Raw genomic sequence first — 25,893 nt, forward strand, 5'->3', positions numbered from 1 at the left:
ATTTACTGAGCACCTACTCAGTGCCAGACATTATGCCCCAAACACGAACCACCAGCCCCCACATGCATCTACCCCCATGCAATCCACCCTAGATTCCTCAGGGCTCCTGCCTGGCCTGTTCATGGGCTGGCCTCATCTCCTCCCTTCACACACCAGAAGGAACTGTCCTGGCTGTTCCCAGTGCTTGAGAAGGCATCAAGGGATCCCTTCCAGGCAGTAAAGGGTGTATGTGTTGTACCTCCCCAGTTAACACATGGCGCACCAGAACTTGAACAGATCTAAACTGTGGCTGGGACTTTAAAGGAGCACTGTAGGCTTTCAGAACAGGAATTTGGAGGCACACAGCTTACGGCTTTAAATCCTACCAGGTAGTAGAAGATATTACAGAGGGAGGGTTGTCCTGGCCCTGCATGTTGATTCTGTGGGCAGCACGGTCCTAGAGCCACACATACGCAGGGAGAGTCAGCGAGAGGGAGAGAGAGTTAATGAGTTGAGAAGGTGAATAAAAGGGACTTATTTTTTTTTATTAAAAATTTATCAGTAAGAGAAAATAGCCTACATTTGGGATCATCCAAGTCTTGATTATAGATTAAATCCCCCTGCCTGAAAAATTAAATGTGGAAGGAAATGGGCAATTATGTGCACTCAATCTGGTAGTGGTCAGACATGTCTGTGATTTTTCTGTCTAGCAGCTTCCGAGAGGCTGGATTTGCTGGTATCACTTGCCCTGTGGATTCAAGTCACTCTCACTGCCTGGGCTCCTGCCTCTTTTGGGGATTTTGTAGCACTTACAGCAGCTGTCATTTTCCACTCTTTTGTGTGACTGTTTTAAAAATATTTGTCTCCATAGATTTTAAGCCCCCAAAAGCAGGGTTTGAATATAATTTTGCACAACATCATATCCCCAATGCTGAACAGTGTGATAAAAATGCACGAACAGCCTGGAGATGGGATGCGTGCTTCCCCAGGACCCCATTCATTCCTATGTGCTCACTACAGGTACACAGGGACAGCCTGCCACTCAGTTGGTATAGTGTGTGAAGCAAATCATACAGCTCTTCCGATTTCACACTAGGAGCAAATCTAAACTCACACACAGAACTAACCTTAAGCTCCTCAGGAAGTTCTTTGGAAATGAACAGTGACAGATGTTACCTGACAAGGCTCCTGTCATGCACTGGGAGGCTGTGGCTTATTTGCCATCCCCTCCTCTCCACAGGCTATCTTCCTACTGCGCATACTCATAAGAAGCTGGGGTTTCAAACTGTCCAGTCTTATTGTCTGAAGAAAAGTCTGTGAAGCAGAGAGGAAGATCAAAGATAAATAAGACTAATTTATATAACATCACTTAAAACTTCAATTCCACTGCTTCTCTCGGAACATTTATGTGAGCTTCTACCTACACAGCAATAAAGACATTTGATCTCGTGTATTTCTTTCCTTAATTTGCTCCCATGGCTTATCATAATTGTAGGTGTTGATGTGGCAACTTATTTAACGCTTATTATTACATTTTATACAATGTCTTATCTCTGAGCAAGAGTATAAACACCTCAAGGGCTGGAACCAGCTCCTAGCAAAGCCTCCTAAACATACTCAGTTAGCAATTTTAACTGATTGGTCTGGTTGCTTATCTTTGAGAAACACTGAAATCATTAAGGAAGGAAGGAAGAATGGAAAAGAAAGAGCACAAACTGGGCCAACCCATTCCACATAACACAGCACCAGCCCATCAAATAAAGCCTATTTACAGTAGCTTGTTTGATTTTCTCGTTGTGAAAATCTTAGGGTGCTATTAGGTCCAGAGATGTGCAATCATTTCCTGGAAACTCTTGAATGAATAACTGTGGGTAAAAGACCAGGGAGGTACCCACGTGAGTGCACCTCAAGCTTCAATAGTGGTGTGGGGAAAGACGCCACCACCACCTGTTCTCTGCTGCAGGTCCTCCCCTAAGCCAGTCTCCAGCCAGCTTCCACAGGCCTTCATGAAGGGCCAAAAGTCATCTTCCAATCTTTGGCTAGCTCCTTTGCCAACACTGTTACCGTGGGAAACCGCCTGGTTACTTGAAGGATACAGCTACTGTTCATATCAGTTTTGGAACCCATCTTCTGCACTGACCTTTAGAGCTCATGGTATAATCTTAGCAGTATCAAATCTTCACTGCCCTGAGTAGATACAATTTTCCAAAGAGTCCAGAGACACAAGGAGTTGGGTAAGCAAGCTGAGTAATAACTTGGGGTTGGAATATAAAGCATAAAGAGACAGGAACCTCCAAACTATTAACCAATAGAAGAATGCAACCATGTGTATAGCTTCCCAAAGTAACTTCTCTGAGGATGACATTGATTTAGCTGAGTAAGCAAAGTAATTTCATGGTCACACTTCAGACATGCCATATGTACTAGCCCCAAGCACTAAACCTTTAGGCTCATCCCCAAATCTATTTCCCACTCTCCTACCAAGCTAATTAAAATTCAGAATGCCTTGACCCAAAGCACGGCTGCTGCTAAAATACCATATATTCTAGACCAAAAGTAGCATATCATCTTAGGGCAAATTTGTTTGACATGATGAGTTGTCAGCCTTGACTGACACAAGGCAGAGGATGTAACCGATTTTGGGGGAAAGCTGTTAGAGAGGACAGTCACCAAGGAGATACCCTAGAGCCAATCTGTGAATGGGACACAGGGCCCCACCTTCAGGTCCACACATCCACAACCCAAACAGATCAGACAAACACAGCTGCAAGGTCCAAGCATGTGGTGATTTTTATTAAGAATAACTTTGGTTCTAGGAATTCCACCCTCAATTCTGTAATACTTTCCATTAAAAACAATTATACAAGAGCAAATACAAAAAATATTAAATTATGAAAACAAATCCATTAAGGCTCCCTTTATATATATTATATACACTCACACAAGTCAAGATTTTTCAGAGTAGAAGAATAAAGTCAACTGTTATAGCTTAGAATGCAACATTACTTTACTACCAGGAGACTATAAAACACTGAACTATTTTAAGAAAACCACAAAGTGGAAAAATGGAGCCATTTTTGTCAAAAAGTGGCTCAAAGCACAAAATTGCTCAGAAATTCATGAGTCCTAGGGGTTTGGACTGCACAGTATTAAAGTGTGGGGGAGACTGATGCCTTTTGAAACTCAGGCTTATGAACCCTTAAGAGCCTCACTACCTATACATCCCACTGTCTGGCTGTAAGACATCACCTCATGCTATTTACACGTCTTCTTCTGGCCAGACCTTGTACTACTAACTACACATTAATTTTGCAGATTTGTGAGTGAGATTGGGAGGGAAATGCTTTTGTCATTTACTTTTTTTCCCAGTGAAGAATAAATTCTAGGTAAGTTCTAGGAGCAGAACTGGTCCTTCTAAAGGAACCTGTCAGGGCCCTTGGGAATTCTACCAAGTGGCAGTTGCTTCAAGGACATAGGATTTAAGATTTACCATCAGGTTAGGTAAAAGGCTATGAGCCAGTCCTGAATCTTCACTTCACAAGTCACATCATTAGTACATATACACAAAGAAAGAACTCTAGTCAATGTGCAATCAGATATGTACTTTTAAGATGATCAGTTAACACGCTTTCTTCAAAAGGAAGAATCATGGAACAAAATAGTTATCATTCCATCCTTCAAAGGCAGACTATTATAGAGTATCATTTTACTGTAAGCATCCATATCTTATTCAAATAATACTTACTGATGAAAGAAGTAATCCATTTCAGGTGTAATCGACATGTCTAACTAGTAGTGTTATCTTTGCATTTACTTTGATCCTGTGCACCTTAGGATGAAATGTGAGCCTGTCAATTGCTATTGAATAAAACTACAGCATTCCCATAGAAAGCTGATTTCTACTATGTTTATTAAGGATCTAAAAGTTTGGGATCCAGTTCTCTATTAGCCTTTAGTGGAAGTGTAAGAAGTCTGCAATGTAGAAATGACTGGCTGAATTGTCTCCCTGGAGAATATAATCCACACAAATTCTTCCAGTCACCCAAGTAGAATGTACCCCCACCTATCCCAGCAGTATAAAATGGATTTTGGGTAAGAATTTTGCTGTTATTCATAATTCAAACTTCACGTAGAAGTGCACGCCAGCCAGCATGCAGACACTGAGCAGCCCCTCCCTTCACTTCAGCTGTTCCTGAGACACAGCCCAGGAGTCATCAGTGTCACCATCGCCAACGGCACCATCATCACCAAGACAGTGGAGAAACAGTCTCTCTTCACAAGAAAAACAAAGGCAAAGTAATATGTAATCATTAATCAGAAATCTTCAAAGCTTGGATTCTAATAATATTCAAAATGTACAAATGCTATAAATCTTCCAGCTAGGTCTCCTTCAGACCAATCTACATTTGTTTCACATTAAAACACCCAAAGAACTCCTTGCCTAGCTCCCCAATCAGAGCTTTCCTCACACTGCTCTCGGAAGAAATCAAATTATTTGGACCCTTTATTCTGACAAGGAAGTTTGTTATATGGATAGCGTTTATTCTCTGAACGATAGAATGATTATTTTGTATAAAGGACTAGTTTAGCTTGTTTGAAAAACAAAACAAAAACCCTAACAGTTATCAAAGCAATAAATGGATTTATATGATGTGCCTTCTCTGAACTACAATGTTACCATGGTGCATGCTAGCATTGGAGAACCATAAGGAGCTAAAATAAGATCAAGATGGATGTTTACATATATTTTTTAACGTATTTTTAAACCTTCTCACTCTGTTTCTGAATCTTCATGCTAACAAAGTAGCTGTGCTCAATATCAACATTAACATTCTCAGGTGTTAATTCTAACTTGGGTGAAAGTATGGAGAAGGAAATTTCAGATTCTGAAAACAGAATCTACGAATATTGGAAGTAACAGATCAAATGCATTTATTTCTATGCGATCTAAATTGTCTAACATAACTAAAGGAAGAATAAAACATATTTTCTTTAAGTTTTAAAAGAAAAAAGGCTCTGTGCCCCACTAAACTTAGATTGGAAGAAAAGATAAGCAGTGCAACTCTCAAAAATTTATTCCAGTGTCCTCTTCCTTTGTTACTGTGGTTTTTTTTTTAAGTCTTTGAACAACAGTCTGTGATCCCAACTTAAGTGCTGGTCAACATCCTCGTTCGGCGAATAGGAACTGCAACTGTCACAGGTAATTAATCCACCTAGATTGTAGGAAAACCTAAACCAAATCCTTTTTAACGTAGCAATTCTCTGCTGGCTGGGATTCTCTCCAGGGGTTTCTCGCCCTGAGATGAACTGCTGAGCAGGCACCTGCGCACAGCTTGGGTGTGATGGGCTGGGTTTACGACTCCTGCGCTTGGACCACTTCTTGGCCTGTTCTCCTGAGATTGCCTTTAACCTTCACAAATTCTGGGGCATTTTCTTGCTCTTCTTGCAATTTCTGCTTCTCAACTTCAAGCTAAATGAAATTCAGAAATAGAAAAATTATTTACAAACTGAGAGGCTTTTCAAAACAATTCTCTTTCCAAAGCCCTAATGACTTCATTTCACTGTAGAAGAATTTCTCTCCTGGTCTCCACTTTAAATATACATACATCCGAATGTATGTATATAGGTCCTGGGATGATTCTGCACAGGAGCAGTGGGAAATTGGTTGTTACTACAAGCAATGTCAAGAAATGATGAGAACCTAAAAGTCAAGGCTAAAAGAACAAGATCCTGAGAGCAATATGCAGCTGCCCCATGGTCTTCACTCAAGTTGACTTTCACTCAACTGCTTGAGCTCCCAACACTGCTGAGAATTCAGTGATATTCCCCAGTTTTGGCTTGGCCTCCTGAATCTCTTCTAAGTCCTCAACAGAATCCTTATCTTTACCTTGAATGTGTATAAGCCCATTTGCTAACATTTGGTCTCGTATTTTCCTTTCATGGTATAAATTTGTACATCTGACACATATGGTAAGTTCTGCTTGTTTCAACATCCTTGTTACTCAGGACAAAAAGGACAACTTTTGAAGAATCAGAGAAAGACTATTACTGTATGATATCTCAAACATGTGGAATCTAAAAAAATCTGAAGACCCAAAAATTGTAAGAGCACAGAGTAAAGTGGTGGCTCCTGAAGGTGGGGAATAGGAGCACTGTTTTAGGCAACATACTTGCAACTAGTAGTTAAATAAGTCATAGGGAGTTAGTACACAGGACAGTAATTACAGTCAATACAACTATTAAAAACATTCAACCTGCTAAGAGACTAGATCTTTATTGTTGTCAACAGTGGAAGAAATGATAATCATGCAACAAGGGAGAGGCATCAGCTAAGGCAACAGTGGCAAACACATTCACCATGACTGTGCCAATTCACTACTGTGCCCCTGAGCTTACACAACATGAATGTCAAGCATATCTCAACAACAAAAAAGGTATCTTTCACCATATCACCCTTACCTGTTCCAACTTCTGCTGCCGTTTCAACAGTTCTATTTCCAAGTCAGATTTTTTCTTTTGTGCCTCCTCTTCCTTCTGTTTTATTACTTGATCTCGTTTCCTCTTTTCCATCACTTTCTGCAGCTCTGGCTTATTCTGAGGGGCAAGACCCCTGCAAAAAAGTATTAACAAAATTACACAGTTTTAATCCAATGGACACATCTTTCAAGAACTGAGACTTAAGGCATCAGCCATAGATAAGGGGGCTATTGAGTTGGCATGGCTGGGATGCCTCCTACTGGTTAGCAGTCAACACTGGTGGTCTCAGGAATTCATGAGTGTGAAAGAAGAGCAAGAGCAGCTTCCATGAATAAACATGTACTCAACACCTACTGTGTGCCAGACACTGGGCAGCACAAAGGGGGATAGTGAGAGTGGTTTGGGTGGGAAGGTAGAGAACAGCATGCTCATTCAGTTGGTGGGATGGTCACCCATGAGGAGACGGAGATGCCAGGAATTTGAGACCCCTCCACCTGGAGTTTTAGGGGGGGTTCCCAAGATCAGGTCCCTGAGCCTGTGTACTATAAAGGCAGCCTACAGAGTGCTAGCACAGACATCTAAACAGCAAAATGGCCCTGGAAACCTCTCCAAAATTTTCAGATTTGTTAGAGGGTGCTTGCCCATCAAAAGGCAGGTCCAAGGTTTCATGGTTACTGGGGGGCATGGCCACAGAGAAGTCTGGCCCCAGAGTCCTTGACCTCATCCAGAGCGCCCTGTGGCGGAACCACTGCAGATGTGTAGTTTACTACTGACAAGGTGCAGGAAGTCAGGCTCCAGTGAAGTTCTCCATTCCTGAGAGAAATCAGGCTGCCTTCTCTGCAAGTGGGTTGAAACAAAACCCCAACTCAGGCCATTGCCTAGCAGCCCTCCACCTAAAATGTTGGAGGCAATTCAAGGGAAGGGTACTCATTAGCATTTCCCCAGGTGGGATTTCTGAGCTTAACTGTTAACTCGGACCTCTCCTGAACTCAATCTTTGCCATCTCCTCAGATTTCTCCAGTCCAGGCTCCCAAGGTACTGGCTTAGCCAGCCTCTTACTCACTGTCTTCCCTCTCTCTTTAGCTAGGCTCCCCTCTTAAGTAATCTCAACTTGATACTAACTTGTGATAAGAGCATTTAAAAGTCAAAATGAAAGAAACCATAGAACAGAAGAAGCACTCTCAAATTCAGGCAGCACAGAGAGTAAGTGTGCTGAGTGCACTCACACACACCTGCACACTTGGCTGAACAGGAACTCCTGCTTTTCTGGGCTGCAGGAAATGAGCACTGCTGTGCCCAGCTCAGACGGAGATGGACTGATGGACCTGCACACCTCCCCATGCCCTCTCTGGTCCTGCTGATGCTGCCTGCTAGGCTGCAGATCAGGGATGCCCATGTCAGCGGTGGTTCTCTAAACCACTTCCATCAACTCCTGTGACTCATCAACTAGGAGCTGTCTGTGCCACTGTGTGCTCTGGCTATGAGAATGTCATCAACACCCTTGTCTCAATCTCATCACATCTGTAAACTAATCCACAGTTTCACACATCCTCATTTCTCTAGTTATAATTTTTAGAAATTCTGGCATCTCTCCTATCCATACACTTTCTAAGATCACAATAAATAGTTTTTCAAAGTTGTGGTTTATAGAGTAAAGATCTGTGAATCCCATCACTGAAGATAAAGGACATATATGTGTCCACTTACCCAATTTTCATTAGCAGAACTTCTGGTAAAAAATAAAATTAAAAAGAAAAATATTATATTCAGCCAAAATATCCAGTGAAACAAGGGATAGGTTACTGTTGTGACTTATTATGGCTTATTTCACAGTTAATAAGAACATACGAAGAGGACAGAAGTACATGTTATTCTGGAATTAAATCTAATCAATACAATAGGGAAGTTGCTTATGGCACTTTGCTCATAATAGACTTAAATGTCACTGAGCACAGAAAACGTTGTATGTAAATAATCTGAGTAAAGACCCACTCAATTTCATGACTATTAAAAAAAGCCTCAGGATGACACTACATACAGAATTAAGGGATTCAAATTTAAGAAGAATTCAGCTATCTGCATAATTTAAATTTCAAACATTTTTCTTTCACTGGCAAAATTAACCTCAATCACTATTAAATTCTTCTGGACTATGCAAAAGCTGTTAAAATTTTGATGTATAATACAGTAAGCTGATATTCTATCCCAACATGTGAATGGACTTAACTAATTTTCTATTCAAAGATTTTTACCCAATGTGGCAGTAAGATAAAATATTTAGTAACAAAACTCAGAAAAATGGTACTTACATGATAAATGTTCTGCACTTAGAATAGTCAAGTAGTAATAAAAATGTAGTTAATATTTTATCATAGTGAATCACTGAATTCTCTGTGCTGAATGGAAGAAGTCAAGCACTGCCTATATGATTCAGTCTAAAACCAGAACAGTTTGCAAAGACAGTGTAAACTGACAGATACAGAATTCTCCAAATTTTATAAAAACCGTGTCTTTACATGACACTTGATTCTCTTGAATCAATTCTGACATGTATAATTAACAAGTACTTTCAATCCCTCTATGACTGATGGGTGTTCAAGTCCTGCTGGCTTTGTGCCATTCAAAACCAACGGTATCCCCAAGCCTGCTTCCTGTGACTATAATAGTGTGCTAAGCTGACTTATATAAGAGCTCTTCACGAAATAATAAGGTAGGTAATATATAGACACATATAAAATAAAAAGTGAAAGCACACCTAAGCTCTCCCTTTTAAACAAATCATGGGAGCACCACTGAGGTTGTAGTCCATGCGAAAACTGTACAAGGTAGAGGCCCTACCCCTCAGACCACCTCTCATTCCTATACCCAGAGGAAACAAGCAGGTTAGCCTATGCTCCTCCATACTCTGCCCTCTACAGAGCAATTCCTCATTCTTCTTAACAACTGCACAAGACATCACAGCACAGAAGCACTGTGATTTTACACTCCCTACTCACAGGCATTTAGGTTTCTGACTGTCCCTATTACAAGCGATAAGACGGTCAACTCCTTGCACATGCCTGTTTGTGCTCTTGTGTAAGTATTTCTGTTGGCTAGACTCATACAATCACTGGCTAAGTGCCTGCACATTTTATATTCCGATGTGTATTGCCAAACTGCCCTCCAAAAAGTCTGCAACAATTTATACTCCCATCACCAGTGATGAAACAGACAACTTTTAAAGGTAAGGTTCATATTGCGCATAAACCACTGAATACATCCCAGGACCAACTGGAAGGATCCTTATTCGCTCTACCTCTAGATTCACTTAAATTCATAAAAGTGAAGTTGCACCTTACCTGGGAGAGCAGGGAGCCAAGCGCAAGGGCTGGTTCATACCCTGACAGAACATGCTCCCCTGCCCACCCAGCCAAACATCTCCTGGCCTAACTTTTTCTTAAGGTGGAGGGTAGAGGAGCTGCATCTGGATTTTAAGCTCTTGATCCTGACCTTGGAATCTTCTGGTTTGGTCTGCCTTGTCTACATTTTAGGCTGAGATATTTCTATCTGTGTGGATTCAAATGCAAATACTTCTATCTCAACATCCCATATATTTCCCCATGCTGTAGAGCAACAAATATTTATTGAGGAACTATCTATCTAGCAAATAGCAAAGCACACCAAATAAGATCAACTGAAAAGAGAGGGAATTAGAAACTGGTGACTATGAACCAACTTCAGGGCTGTGTTTGAGTAGCCTGGGTATTCTGTATTTTCTAAAAAGTACTCCTTGTAGAAAAGACAGAATCTCTTTAAATCATATTCGAAATATTATTATTTTTTAAAGTCTTCTTGGGCACTCATCTATCCACCACAGAAATTAATGTCTCTTCAACATCTGTCTCTTTATGCCACTGAGATATCTACAGAACCTGAGAAGCTGGCAAAGGGCCTTAATAATCAGACCAAGTGGCAAGCTGTGACTGAACCAAAATTTAAAGATTTTTAACCTAAAGCTTAGTGGAGTCCAAAAAATGATAAATAGAAGAGAACTATACAGTAGAAAGAGTAAAGTTTCAGCATTAGAATGACTGTGAATATTTGTTCTACTGAGCAATTTCTTTGCTTTTATCTTGTGATCTCTAAGAGAGTTACTCAAAAAGCTCCTTGAAGTCACTGCTACAGGGCTTGGAGCCAAATCTGTGGCTGTGTAGGGAAAAGGTCCCAGGCTCCAGGTAGGACTGGTTTTGTGTTGACTGCATTTCAGTCTCCCTCTTATTCCCTCCGTTTCTCCTGATTTGTATTACTATATTTGATTTATCTCTATAAACTACCTTTAATTATGTTTATTTCCTTTTGTAATTAAAAAAAACTACTATATGATCTTCAGAAGATTCCTTAGCCTGTTACTCTGAGTTTTCTCTTATACACATGCCAAATTAGGGGAGCTCCAAGAAAACATGCACTGAGTTACTGGAAAGGTCACTGTCTAAGTTAAAATATGGGAAGGGCCTTCCAGATTGTAGAAAAGTAAGGAGACTTTCATTACAGTACAAACCAGTCATCAAGTAGGATTGTCTTTTAACCAAACATATATTATTGATCTGAAACTTCCTATTATTTGGCACTAAAATTTAGAAATAAAACTCCAGTCTAAAAAGTATGTACAATGCAAGATGAATAAAGAAGAAACTGCTTGAGAAGTTTTCGCTCTAACACTAGTTATGTTTCTAGTAAGAGAACCTTTCCAAACTAAGACTTTATCTTGAAAAACCTGAAAACATAGGATAGTATACAGTCATTTCATTTTGAGACCTGCTTTTCCTACCTCCCTCCAGCCCTCTTTTAATGTACTTCTACAGTCAGACCAGAATCTTTCAGAGAAAAAGGGGGAAAAGCATTAGGAACTTCCAGATGATGCTACGTGAGAAGAAGATGGGAGTGATTATTACATGCCAGGCATTTTCATAGGTTTACATACATTACTTTCTTTTTATAAGGATATTTTTATCCCCCGTTTTATAGATGAAGAAAAGGGTCTCAAGAAGAGGAACCCTGTTCAAGACCATAAAGATAAGCCAAGTTAAATGGTGAACCAGGACTCATACAGTTCTGACCTCAAAGCCCATTCTCTGTACCATGGTACTTGAGGGAACACCAGCATTCTCCCAAATTGGTTGAGCTGATGAGCCTGGCTAAAGAGTCAGCAGTGTAAACAAGGAAAAGAAAGCATGGGCCAGAGAAAGGCAGAAGGGAAGTCCATTTTTTTACCTTTTGCCTCTATTCTGACTTTGAGCCTTTTCATAGATGTAACAGAAAAAGAGAAAAAGAAACCCAGCTTGAGCTAGAATGTTTCTTAGAGATGCACTAAGTTCCCTACTCCCATTTTATAGATAAGAGAAATGAGGTCTAAGAAGTGAAAACAATCAGAAAACGACATAGTGGCAACTGCTACCCTCTTTTGGAGTATATTAAACTTTTGATCTTCCCACCAAAATGCAGACATGATTTCCCAGGCAGAATTGTCTCTAAATTCCATGGCCTACTTAGGAACTTATACAGTCCTGTTTTGCTGTGGGCATGATGATACCAAATCCATATTTTTTTTCTTTTACTTGACAAAAACAGGTAGAAGCTAAGCATTTTTTTCAGAAAGGATCAAACTTGCATTCAGTTTAATCAATATGAATACAGTGTGTGCTGGGGATGAAAAGGGAGCAAGTCACATTCCCAGTCTGTTGGGAAGATGTATTTACCAAGAAGTCTGGGAAAGGAGTTATTAGTTCTGGCAGGAAGACAACTGCTAGATAAAAGTGCTCCCTCACCCACTTAAAACAGAAAGTGGCTTTTTAATAATTTTTAATTAAGCTTTCCCTCATACACTTAACTTGGTCTCCATATCTTTCAGTTCAAAGGGAGTTACCAGGGCTTAGCAAAGGGTTGGAGGACTTGTCTATATAGTCCCACCATGCAGATCAACAGTTTCTCTGAAAATAACAGTAAAAGGAAGCTTACTAGTTCTTAAAAGTAAGTAAACTGTGTCCTAATAAAGTAACTTCATATCCTCAGCTCTCTGTATCACTTTTCAAAGAGCAGACTATACCAGCCCAACATCCAAACATTTTCATGGCATCTATGGAGATAACAAATGGTTTACAAAGAAGACAGAAAGTAAATGTTTTGCTCCCCTCTGAACAAAATAGTAATAAAAATGATGATAGTAATAATTAAAATGTTACTTAAGAACAAAAAACAAGAAAGAGGGTTCTCATCTATAATCAAGTTAACATGGTTCTAGAGACTTCTCTGTGTCACTCATAAATGCTAAAGCAAGCAGCATTTACATCTGATTTCCAGACTTCTCCAAATGTAGGGCAAAACTCAGAATTTCTACCAATCGAACATATAATGCATTTTTCTTCAACTTAGGATGCTCTCTTCTATCCTTAACCCACCCCTTCCACCCACATTTTAAAATATGTGTCCACTTGAGAAGGGGAAACAGTTCTGAGGAACTCTTACTGTGGTTGGGAGTGGCAGATGCACCTGCAGACAGCTTTAGTTTATGGGCCCAGGGCTCTGGGATGCTGGCAGGAGTAAGGGGAGCCTGGGCTCTGGGATGCTGGCAGGAGAAAGGGGTCCCGGGTTCTGGGATGCTGGCAGGTGTAAGGAAGCATTAAACATGGTCAGGAAATGAAGTTTTAGAAGCCAAAGTCCCCTAAGGAAAACTCTGCTCAAAAACCATCTTACCTTTTTTGATTCATAAGAAGTTCTCTGTGAAGATCTTGATGGTTGCGGGATGTTTTGACAGGATTGACTAGTTTCTGAGGCCTAATTAGTTCAGGATTGTCATCTTCTATATAGTCTGGCTCGGCCATGATATTTCGGGGAATGAGATACGTGTCCTTAATGTGGGTATCCTCAAATGGGCTGTCTGCAAATGGAAAGATGAGGCTCATTAAGCTCAGTCAACTTGCACAAACACAACCCCGTCAGGCTGTGTAGGGCACAGCATGTAACCCACACCATCCTCCTAGGCCACTTCACTACTTCATTGAACAATCTCCTGACGCTTTCTAAGTAACTGGGCGAGTAAAAGAGAGAACACGCATGCTGTTCTGCGTTGCTCTGACTAAACCACAGGAGCCCCACCACATGACACATCACTACTGCTCACACCTTGAGTTTCAAGTTACGCAGGAAAAGCTTCCCAATCACTACATGGAAAAACCAACTTAACCCACACTGAGAACTCGGCCACCAGATCCAGGTCCTTTACTGTTTTTTTCAACCTCGCCAACCTAATGTGCACAAGGAACATACAGGCCCCTGGCCCTACATCAGTGGCAGAGAGTGGCCTGGGGAGTGCAGAGCAGTGCTCCTGACCCTGCCATGCTGCTGAGGTTCCTCCTCCCCTTCCAGGAGCGCCCTGGGGGCTTTGTGCTGTTCCTTTTCTCTCAGGTCCTTTTCAAATGTCACTTCTCAGAGAGGTCTGACTTTCTCACCATCCACAGCCCCGACACTTAAACCTGCAGCCCCCACACAAGCATGTCCCTGCTTTCAGATCTGTTTACTGGTTATCCAGAGCACATGCTCCAGTTTCACCTGACCCCCCACCCCACCCACCAGCTGCTCTATACCCAGTGCCAGAACAGTGCCAGGAAGGGAGTTAATGCGGGGAAAGGAAGGAGGGAAAGTGGGAGAGACGGAGGGAACCTTGCAGCAAGAGCCTGTCTCTCCAGGCTTTTTGTTTTGGAGGTGGGTGGTCACTGGAATACAGCAGAAGAACTTGATGAATTGTCCAGGCAGAGCCACAGAGCCTTTCTGGGCTCAGACTCCTGATCATTAAGTGAAAGGAACAGATGACAATCCTTCCAGCCCTGTCCCCCAAGTTCAATTTTAGCTGTTCTTTCTATGATTAAGTATGTGTGAAACTGTCTCTACAGTGTATTTTGGAGGGACTGCTATAGATGGAAGTGTTCCTAAGGTTTAATAGCTGTCACCAGAGGTAATAAAACCACAGTAAAGAAAGTAGAACAGTTAATTACTAAGTAAGTGCAAAATTAAATCAACTACCCCAAAAGTCAATCAAGGGATAGACAAAGAGTACAAAATATGATACCTAATATATAAAGAATAGAGGAGGAAGAAAAAGGAGGAAAAAAAACCCTTTAGATTGTGTTTGTAATAGCATACTAAGTGAGTTAAGTTAGACTCTTAGACAGTAAGAAAGTTAAACCTTGAACCTTTGGTAACCACGAATCTAAAGCCTGCAATGTCAATAAGTACATACCTATCGATAATCACCCTAAATGTAAATGGACTGAATGAACCAATCAAAAGACATAGAGTTACTTAATGGTTAAAAAAAGCAAGACCCATCTATATGATGCCTATAAGAGACTCACTTTAAACCCAAAGACATACACAGACTAAAAGTGAAGGGATGGAAAATATTTCATGCAACTAATAGGGAGAAAAAAGCAAGAGTTGCAGTACTTGTATCAGACAAAATAGACGTCAAAACAAAGAAAGTCACAAGAGACAAAGAAGGACATTACATAATGATAAAGGGGTCAGTCCAGCAAGAAGATATAACCATTATAAATATCTATGCACCCAACAGAGTAGGAACCTACATATGTGAAACAAATACTAACAGAATTAAAGGGGGAAATAGAATGTAATACATTCATCTTAGGAGACTTCAACACACCACTCACTCCAAAGAACAGATCCACCAGACAGAAAATAAGTAAGGACACAGAGGCACTGAACAACACACTAGAACAGATGGACCTACCAGACATCTACAGAACTCTACACCCAAAAGCAGCAGAATACACCTTCTTCTCAAGTGCACGTGGAACATTCTCAAGAATAGATCATATACAAGGCCACAAAAAGAGCCTTGGTTAACTCAAAAAGATTGAAATTGTACCAACCAGTTTCTCAGACCACAAGGTATAAAACTAGAACTAAATTATGCAAAGAAAATGAAAAATCCCACAAACACATTAAGTATGTGTGTGCTCCTCAGACACAGATGCTCCCAGCTCGCTGGGGCTGCAGCAACACAAAGCGGCCACTTCGTGAATGTATGTGATATTCTATGAGACAGAAGAAAACACTCAGTGAGGCAAAAGCTGGGAGGAACAAAGCTGGTAGAGCATCAGGCTGGAAACTGCCTGCGGTTCAACTGGCAGGCATCCAACTGCTGCGGACCTCCAAGCACACCTTTTGTTGCTGACCTCACCCCTGCCCCCAAAATAAACTTGAACAATATTGCAAGATAATTAACATACCATTTAATGCTTCCCTGTCACTGTATGATAACCTTATTTTCCAAACCAAATATCAAATGCAGGGCCTAGGGCCTGACTACAGCAGAGTATTTAGCATTGAGGCTTCATGCTTACTAATCCTCTGGCCAGTTCTCTGGCCCCGGCTAGAACAGTGATAAGAAAACAGGGTCAGGGTGGGAGGGTGATCCACATGGGAATAGCTCACACCAGCACTGTCCCCACCTCTCCAGGGAGTCCAGAGAATAGCTACCTCCTGCCCTTGTGTGCCAGCAATGGTGCAGATGTACTTCCACACAAAATGCACCCTGACGCAGGATGACCATAAGCTTCTGTCTATTCTCTGCAAGAGCTAGAACCACTTCTTTTCTAGTTTTAAAAGCCCAGCCCCAGCAAAGTACCTGGACCATAGAAGCCAAGTAAGTGTGGAACTACATAAAATCTGGACTAAACAGAAAAAGTAGAGGGATTTTCCATGAACATACTCCCAGACAGAAGAAAGGCTCCATCTTTATTACTGTCATGAACTCGATCCCTGAGGCAAACATCTAAGTGTTAGCATGTGTATGTTCACACATGGGATGGGGTGAGGAAGAAGACCCAGTGCTTCCATGGAACCTGGCGTGAGTGTGGTGAGCTGGACACTGGGAAAGAATAAAGACATGTTTTCAACTAAAATTTAAAAAACAAAAGCAAAAAATAGGTCCAGTGGCAATCAGTTACAAGCAGGAGTTTTGGTTTCAGAGTCCTAAGTTATGTTTTCCTGAATCCTCGAACTGTTCCGAAACAGTGCTATACTCTAACACAGCCAATAGGAAGGAAGTGCTGTTCCAAGTGGCCACATGTACCCACTGTGGGTCATGGTCACATCTGATCCTAGAAACAACTCTAAGAGCAGAAAAAGTAGACTCTTTACAGACAGTAAGTGGAAAAATAAAAAAATTAAATACCTGTTCATAATAATATTGCTAATTGTGTAAAGCTCAAACTAAAATGAATATTCCCTGATCTCAAAACCTATGTTCTGTCTACCAAATTATGATGCTTAGTATTTTTACTGCAAAGTCTTTTGAAAATCAAAGTGAAAATAGAGGACAAAAATCCAAATAACATATCAACTAAAATAGAAAAATTGTAGATTCATCATTTGTTTATATTTTAGGTATAACTGTATGATTAAGGCTGAAAATTAGCAAACATTAAGAAATATGTAACAACTTTACCAAATAGTCCTAACCTGCAACCTTCACCAAACCTTGTACATGGTGAGCCAGCGAACCCATCACAGCCAGTTTGACTTTAATCTGCTGCCCCACACAAAAATGTGCTCCTTGGTTGAAATCTGAAAAGCACCATATGCACCTCAGTGCAGTCTAATTGTCTTTGAAAGCCAAAAGCTGTTTCATCTGGTTAATCAGAAGACAAGGTCTACAAGATTCCATAAAAGGATGTTTCTCTGCCTTAAACCAAGGATAATCTCCATGACACCAAACCAAAACAGACTGTGTCTCCTAAGGTAACATTGCATAGAAGAGGGTGAGCTCTGTGATGTGTGGAAGAAGAGCATTCCAGACAGAGGGATCAGCTTGTGCAAAGGCCATAGGGCACTTGTGAGCCAAATGGACATGAGGCTCTCTGACCAGCAGAGAAGCCACTGTGGCTGGAGGCAAGTGAGTGACTGAGGACAGAGAGGTCAGCTGAGGTTGGAAGGGCCAGATATGTGGGAATTTGAAGGCCATTTTAAGGACTCTGGCCTTTACACTGTGGACAGTGGAATGTCATTCAGGGAAGTGAGCAGAAGAGTGACAAGATCTGACTCCCATTCCTAAAGGCTTATTCTAGCTACTGGGTTTAGAATAGACTGCAGCAGGTGAGGAGAGAATCAGGGAAGCAGCTATGACAGTAATGCAGGGGAGCCAGATGGTTTAGAACAAGACAGTCACAGCACAGGGAGAGCAGACTGATGAGGGTAGATTTTGAAGATAAAGCCTCTGGGACTTCCTGAAGGACAGGATATGGTATGAAAGACATGGAGGAATCAAGGATGACTCTAGGGTTCCTGGCCTGGGCAACTAGAAGGCTAGTGCTGTCAAGGTGGGGAGGCAATGAGCAGAGCAGGGTTGCAGATGGGGTCAGGAATTCTGCTGGCAACTGCTGAGTGTGAAGTGTCTGCTGGAACTCTAGGTGATCAAAGCCAGAAGGCCAATGCAGTTACTAGCACTCAAACCCTGGGGACCTCTTCCCTGTCTTACTGGTTTGACCTCCACAGTCTCTCACTTTGCCCACCTTCCTTGCCCCAGCTTCTGTACCTCTATCCCACTAGTCTCATGAGTGGAGGAACACAGAGGCCCACTCCCAGTCTCTCCTGGAGGCCAGAGCCAGGCACAGACACTTGGTCTTTGTGCCAAGAGGTGGAGCCATGACCAACACACAGCAACAACCACCTAAATGAACTTGAATTCAACGTTCTCCCCTCTGCCAATCACCTTCCTCATTGCTACCAAGGCTGGAAAATGCCTAAGGGACAACTGCACAGATCCCATCCTCTAACTGAAACAAATCCCAACTCCAACAAAAACAAAAAACAGGATATGGTGTGAAAGACCCGGAGGAATCATGGATGACTCTTGGGTTCCTGGCCTGGGCAACTAGAGGCTAGTGCTGTTGAGGTGAGAGCATATTGCTTCCTACTCTGCCTTCCTCACACGGTACGCCTTTGCCATGCCATTCCCTCTGGCACAGATACTTTCCACCCCATCCCTGGATTTTTACAAAGTCAATCTCACTCATTCCTTCAGATCCTGATAAATGTCAAACCTTGACGCGAAGCCTTCTCTAATTCCCCAGCTGCAATTAAACTCTCTGACCTCTAACCTACAGTGCTTTCTTTAGTCTCTTTTCCTAGTATTCAACCAGTTACCATCTTATTTCACAGCAAAATATGTATATAAATCATCATCTCTATTACAAAGACCACAGCTGGTTTATGTTCATATTCCACAGACCCTCTGGACAAGATCGATAGAATAGTACTTAATTAACAGAGTTGTGGGCTAACTCCCAGTAGGGGGAGCCCCTGAGCTGTTTGGAGTCCACAGCAACCAGATAGAGTGCCGAGAAAGTAGAGTTGAAAGGCCAGGGTTTCCACCCTGAGCATCAAGCAATTCTGAAGCTGACAGATAAGAAAAATGGGATAGAAGTGGCTAGCGGTAAAAGAACTTTGTAACTGGCTATTACTATTACTACATAATACATTCTCACAGAAATAAACATGAAGACATTCTTGTTACAGTCATCCCTTTGCTCCAATAACTCATTCATAAATTTTTAAGTATAAAATCAATGAAGGAAAACTAGCATCAGCTCAGTATAGGAAAAATAAAACTGGCTTGAGATTTTGGGTAAAGCTTCACTCCCTGACCCTCAGCTCTCCCATCTGTTAAAATGAGTATCGTTAATGCTGGGACACGTGGATGAATGTGAAACACAGATGTAAGTATACTCTGTATGATCATCTCTATCACATCTATGAGAACTCAATAAATGGAAGCTATTATTAGCCAAACTATGTGACCAACAGCAGTACATATTTTATTTAGAGGTCTGGGAATCTTGTAGAAAAAAACTCCAACTCTCTAGGCCTTGGTTTCCTCAAAAACATATGAGTTAAACTAAACAACCCACAGAATTTCTCACAGGCAATATTCAATGCTTCTAAGATCCAGTTTTCTAACATTAGAACATTAAGAACCTTCTGGAAAGTGTAAAAAGATCTATCACACATGGAGTTCTGAACAGTTCTAGCGAGAGTGTATGGTACAGCAAGAAAAAAAGGCCTAATTGCAGGGGCCTTTTATGCTGTTCTGAGGTGGAAGAGATGCACTCAAAGATCTTAAGCAGCTGAATAACAATGCAGAAGTACATTCTAGATGGATACTACAGAATGCACTGAAAACACCACCTGAGGAGAATTCTGCCTTTCATTTCTGCAAATCAATAAATGGAAGTCATCACTAAACTCTACTATCCCAGAAGAAAAGGGAATTCCACTTTTATAGATGCTCTTGTTTCCCCATCAAAGGCTCATTCCAGGCCCAGCTCTATGCCTCGCCCAGATATTTTGATTGCTGAATGCCTTCTAGAGGCGAATAACCATTCCACAGAAAACTTCACAACTGGACTAACAAAACAAACATTGCATCTGAGTTTCCCCATCATACTATTTTGGCTCCAGGAGTTCACTTGCATATTTCCATATCAAATAGACATAATCTCCTATGAGATTAAAAAATCAAATTCTACCTAGAAGCACTAAAAATCCTTTTGAAAAAAAAAAACCTGAAACATGACAAAATATAAAGGTGGACTATAGTTTCCAGGGGTGCTATAACCAATCAAAGCTAAATAATTTAACTTTTAAATGGCTACAATCACTTCTGGAAAGTTAAAAGTAATACCAAGGTATTGTTTAAGATAACTGCTTCCCACACTGTCTCTAAGAGAGTCAAGTAACCCTCTGACAATACCCTGAAATATCCAATCCCTTAAGAGCATAGGCAGGCAAATTCCAGGCCTGGCTCAGCCTGCAGAGGAGGGAAAGCTCTCCTTGGATGCACAGCAGTTTCCCTCTGCTCCCACTATTCCCAGAAGGAAGGCTGGCTGTGAGAAGAGAAGAGCAGAGAGTGAGATAAGACAGGAATTTCCCCCAAACAACAAAGGGTTTCACTGTCAAACTCCTGACTTGCCTGGCCCTGAGGTAAACCTAAAAATTCAGTCTTGGCCCAAGGGGCAGTGACAACAGCTGGTACCCAAAGGTGTTAGACAAGTGCCCTTAGAAACTTGGTGGGCACAAACCTAAGCTGAAGCTTAGATACGACCCCCAACCCGAGCCCCTGCACAGGCACAGAAACGTCACTTTTTCAACTCTGTCCAGCTCTGCTACTGCCAGAAACTGGAACTCTCAGTAAACTGGGGCAAACATGCTGCTGAAAATGCCAAATAGTGACACTCTTGGGAAAATACCAATCTCATTTTCCCATCAGTTTTTTCATCCCCCCAAAATGTAATTTTACAAAAAAGGCACATATTTTACATTTAGGAAATGGGAAAAGAGGCAGGAAACATTGGGAAAACAGAACACAGGCCACTGTGTATCAAAGTTAAGCTGGCCTGGCTGAGGCGAGATGAACCAGGAGGTGGCGACAGCGCCACAAATACCCAGGTATCCATTTTCCTAAGGACAAACTGGAGAAGAGCCTTGATGCCCCACCCCCACCTGTGCCCCGTGCCATCCGTAAAAGCATCAGAGATACACCATGTAAGGAATACATTTTGGAGTCACTGTATACCTGCCCTAGAAGTTGTGCATAATTTTCTCCCCATCGTTTAATCCTCGATGAGGCCCTACAAGGTAGGAGTTATTATTCCCTAGAGTCTACAGAGGAGGCTCAGACTGCTTCTAACAGCTGGGCTCCAGATCAGGCTAAGTGTAAATTCCAGCTTTCTCATTTACTGTAAGTCTGAGTCTGGGCAAGTTTCCTCACCAGTTAACAAAAAAAAGAATGCCAGATTATCTCATAGAGTTGTTATGCAGAGCACATGAAAAAGGTATACTGAACACAGTGTCCAGAAATAGTAAACTTCAGTAAATGTCATGTTATTACTGCTGTCACTGTAAATAAATAACAACAACTAATAACAACAGCTTTTATTGCTGCCCCAGTTTACAAAGCTACAAAGGGCAAGACAAGGATTTGAACTTAGGTCTGTCTGATTTCAAAGGGATGCTCTTTAAGCATTCCCTTCCGTACTGGGATAACAGGGGAAAAACTGGCTTTCACTTTAACAGAATGATTTCCTCTATCTCTCAAAAAAGATTTAGAAACTTTCAACATCATAGCTTTATAATCTCAAACAGATAACATCTTGCAGAAGATCATGATAAAGTAAGGATAAGAAGGCCAGAGAGACACATTTTCTTTAAAACACATCAATGTTTTTATAAGAATGTTCATAGTGCTATTCATAACAGCCCTGAAATGGAAGTGATCCAAATGTCCACCATCAGCAGGATGGGTAGATAAGCCATGGTGTGCTGCTGCAGTGGAGTACTCCACAGCAGTGAAGACGAACGGACAACTGCCAGAGACCGCATACTGGAACCCCACAAATACAACACTGAACAAAGCAGCCAGATGTAAGAGTCCATGCTGCACAGTCCCATGTACGTAATGTACAACAACATGCAAAACTGGCTTTTGTGTTAGATGGCAGGATAGTGGTTCTCTTGGGAATGACCGGTGAGTGGAAGGGGTTAAGGGGGCTTCTGGGGTGCTGGCAATGTTCTGTTTCCTGATACAGCTTCTGGTTACACACGTTCACTCTGAAAATGAACCAATCAGCACACTTTTTTGGCTTATGCCCTTCTCTGTGTATGTAGTATGTCTCAATAAATACAGTAATATTAAATAGCTATTAATGATACAATCTAGAGATCACTGGTTGCTGCTGGTATATTATTATACCAAGCCTTGTTTGGTCCATGAGAAGTAATATGATATAATGGAGAAGAGCACACACCTATCCTGCATTAGAATCCTGGTTATGTCACACAGCAGGTAAATGATTTTTGTACAAATTACCTTATCTGAGTCTTGATTTCCTCAACTACAAATTAGAGCTCACGCACCCACATTTGCAGGGTTGTTGCAAGCATTAAAGAAAACATGGGAAACATCCACTGTACACAGTAACTGTCCATGTGGCAGATGCTCAATAAATAGTTTCAACAAATTAATTCCTTAATCTAACTCACCATTAATTAACAGCATACCAAGTGAAGATGGATGATCATACACTACAAGTGTACTAATTAAGACAAAGTTTAATGGATGAACCTCATCTTGGCCTCTGCTCATCTTTCTAATTTAGACTTAGATGGGTGACAGAGAGGGACAGTGGGGCTGAGGAGGAATTTGGGGGTGGGAGGAAGAGATGGAAATCCCTGAGAGCAAGGTCGAAGCACAGAGAAGAGCTTGCAGCCTGAGCCTGCCAATGACTTGATAATCCTGATCATGTCCCAATTTCTGTGCTTCAGTTTCTTATCTGCAAAACTGAATAGCCATTTCTCTCAGATTTCTCAGTAATCCGTAGTAAGTAACTGTTCTGAGCACAGAGTAATTATATATAAACAGGACTGGTCTACAAAAATGACATATCCTAGTTTAGACCAATATAAATAATTTAACTCTTCAAACATCAAGAAAAACCTTATTAATGTTCACAGTTTACTTATACTTAACCTCCCATGTCCCTTGAATCTGAACCGACAATCCACTGGTGGATAACAACTCTTCAAAAAAGCCAAATCAGAAAATCATCAAGATCTCGAAAGGCATTTTTTGCATAATGGTTCAATCACACCCCATGGAAAAGGTGTGGGCAGATAAGCAATGGGTCAAGGTTAGATAAAAATGTCCTCCAAAAGCACTATAATATTTTATACTTCTACATTTCACTCTATTGGCAACACTGTATGTGAAGTTTTCTGCCCCTGCGTGTTTAAAATCAAGTTTCCATGCTATTAGCAATTTATTTACATTCGCATCTAACAAAAAGTTAATAAACACATGCAAGGGATATCCAGAAAGTGAACAACTGGAACAGGACCTCAGAAAGCCCTCATACCAATACTGGGTGCCCAAGATCCTGCTGAGGCCTGATCAGGAGATAGATGCAGATGGTGACAAAATTTGGGCTGCTTTCCACAGAAACCAGCAAATTAATCCTGCAAATGAATTCTTTCTGCCTTCTAGCTCCCCAAAGTCCAATGCTTTGCTTTAAAAAAAAAAAAGGAGTTTTCTGTACTGCCCAATTATATCATGCTCAAAGCCAAAGTAAAAGTTAAAGAAAAGGTGGTTCTTGAATAATGTAGGTTTTCTAGAAAGTTAGATATTCAAGCTAACTTGGAAAAGTGTGACAAAAAATGTAAAGAGAAAACAGAACACTCCAGAGGGTGAGAAAAAAGACGTCTCTGGGTAGAACAAAATTAATATAAAATTATTTAAAAACTCACAAAATTGCTACATCGGGGACGAAAAAAAAATGGCTTAAGAAGTAAATAAAATCCTTCCCGGGCCCTGAGCCAGCTATAACATTCCTTGTCCTGGCAGGCAGCTGACCCTTGGTGACTTTTTCATTCAGATACCTAAACAAGTCCTAGAATTCTGCATAGTACTTCCATCTGCCTACAGGGCAGATTCAGGAATTCCCTGGGGAGCTGCAGTACTACCCTAATTTGTGAGGGTGATGGAAGGAGAAAGGCTCACTCAGCCTTAGCCAACAGCAGCATGCGTCTGGAAGGACAAAGGATGACCAGGCATCTTGGCATCACCACCGTGGAGAGGAAAACAGCCCTCAGGCCCAGAGCACAGCAGAGCCTGCCACGCTTCTGGGCTCTGCATGTCCCAGCCTGCTTCATCCTATCTGAAGCACAAAAGCACAGAACGGTGTCTCAACCAAACAGGGGCATTTGGGCTTACTCTCAAGAAAATGGCTGGGCCTAACTAAGAACTAATTTAGAAATATTTCAACCTGAGAAGACCTTGGCAAATGTCCTCCTTACTAGCTGCTGTCTAAGGGGCTGACTGTGCCACAACGCAAGATGTTCTTTCAGATGCAAGGTTTTGTGCTCTGGGTCTCAGGTCTGGTCACAAGGATTGTGATCTGTGAGGCGGCCAAAGACAAAAAGCCACCATTGGGTCACTAACAGAAGCAACTACAGGGAACAAGTTCTGGGCAACAAACATTGCCTGCCTGCCCAGTGTGCTCCTTTCCTAGAGCAGCCCACTCCCAGGGGTCCTCCTCAAGCGCCCAGCGCTCCTCCCCATTAGGGCTCATTCTCTTCGGCCTTAGCCTGGAATCTGAAGCTGCTGTCCACCAGGACACCACCTCCTGGTTCTCTCCTCCTGTCTGCCCAGGCATCCTCTTCCCTCCCAGCCTCTGGGTGCTAATAATTCTCTGGGTCTCCTCTGGAGACCCCACGTACCCTTGGCCCTTCCACTGCATGAACAATTTCTAAAGTGCATGTGAGGACTGTTCCCTTCTTCCCCAGCCCCAGTTCCAACTGTCCACTGGATTCTTCACCTCTAAAACAACATGTACAAAGTGGAAACAGTCACACAGAGCATATGACACAGAACTAGCAGAAAGCTGGGGCCACCGATTCCTTGTGCCTTTGGATGAGGACCCTGGTGGCCACAACATAATCAGCTTTCCTCCCTACTGCATTCCCAGCACGAGGCTTGTGCCTCCCATGGGCACAATATAAACATGTACCAAATGAAGGGGGCAAACGCAGAGGATTAGTGGATCCAAATGAAGGAGTTCATTCCATGAAGCCCTTCCTGATTGATTCCTCAAGTGCTCCCTCCTTTCCATCCCAACAGGGCATGTCTTAGGACTTTAAGTCTATTTTTATTAAAACTATATTTGCAATTTTCTTATTTCATACATTACGTTTATAAAGGGAAAGTCTCTTATTCATTTCATATCCCTAGGAACATCTTGGTGTGCTTTCTAGACCTTGTTCAACTAAACCAGACCAGCTGATACTCAGGTCAAGCCAAATATAGAGCTCAAATTCACAGAAGGGGCCAAAAACAGGGGAGATCAACCAATGCTTTGAACAAGTTCTCTGTCTTCACTTGATGAAGGAACTCAGAACAAGGTAAAGAGACGTTCCTGCTTCTCTTGATACAGATGAGCACAGGGAACCGAATGTCCACTTCTCTAAACCTGAAGACTATGCACCTTCTTGAACAAGATGACCCAGTTAAATCCTCACTAAATAACATTAACTGCTATGCATAAGCAATGGGTCTTTTGTCACGGAAAGACAATTCAAATTGTTGTCTTTTGGGAAATAAACATTAGTACATTGGCTTGCATAAATATTCCCATGAAGTAATTAGCACTTTGTTTATATGCAGTCCAATAATCTGCACAAACCTCTAAGCAACTGAAATACTGTCCAATGAACATTTCTTTAATAACTGACTACCTTAAACCACTGGCCTTAAAATTGCCTTAGACTGAAAAATTACACTTATCAAACAACATTTCATAGATGGCCACTAAGTGATTCAGAGTTTCTCTC

General features: G+C 41.5%; 1 protein-coding gene across 4 annotated transcripts in view; it reads right to left on the reverse strand.

Moving 5' to 3' along the window:
- Positions 1 to 2,746: 2,746 nt before the first annotated feature.
- The window catches only part of FAM107B (family with sequence similarity 107 member B), a 137,203-nt gene continuing 114,056 nt past the window's right edge, over positions 2,747 to 25,893 (reverse strand). For 2 of the 4 annotated variants that reach the window (XM_036908059.2, XM_036908061.2), the window contains exons 2-4: positions 13,186 to 13,369; positions 6,439 to 6,589; positions 2,747 to 5,449 (exon numbers count right to left, since the gene is read on the reverse strand). In XM_036908059.2, the coding sequence (XP_036763954.1) occupies positions 5,333 to 5,449; positions 6,439 to 6,589; positions 13,186 to 13,313 (396 nt within the window). In that variant the 5' untranslated portion in view covers positions 13,314 to 13,369 and the 3' untranslated portion in view covers positions 2,747 to 5,332. Of the gene's footprint in view, positions 5,450 to 6,438; positions 6,590 to 13,185; positions 13,370 to 25,893 lie in introns of those variants that run through there. The other 2 variants (XM_036908056.2, XM_057498228.1) reach the window with 2 other exon arrangements.

The sequence above is a fragment of the Manis pentadactyla genome, chromosome 3 (assembly GCF_030020395.1).
Source record: "Manis pentadactyla isolate mManPen7 chromosome 3, mManPen7.hap1, whole genome shotgun sequence".
In the NCBI taxonomy this organism is placed as follows: domain Eukaryota; kingdom Metazoa; phylum Chordata; class Mammalia; order Pholidota; family Manidae; genus Manis; species Manis pentadactyla.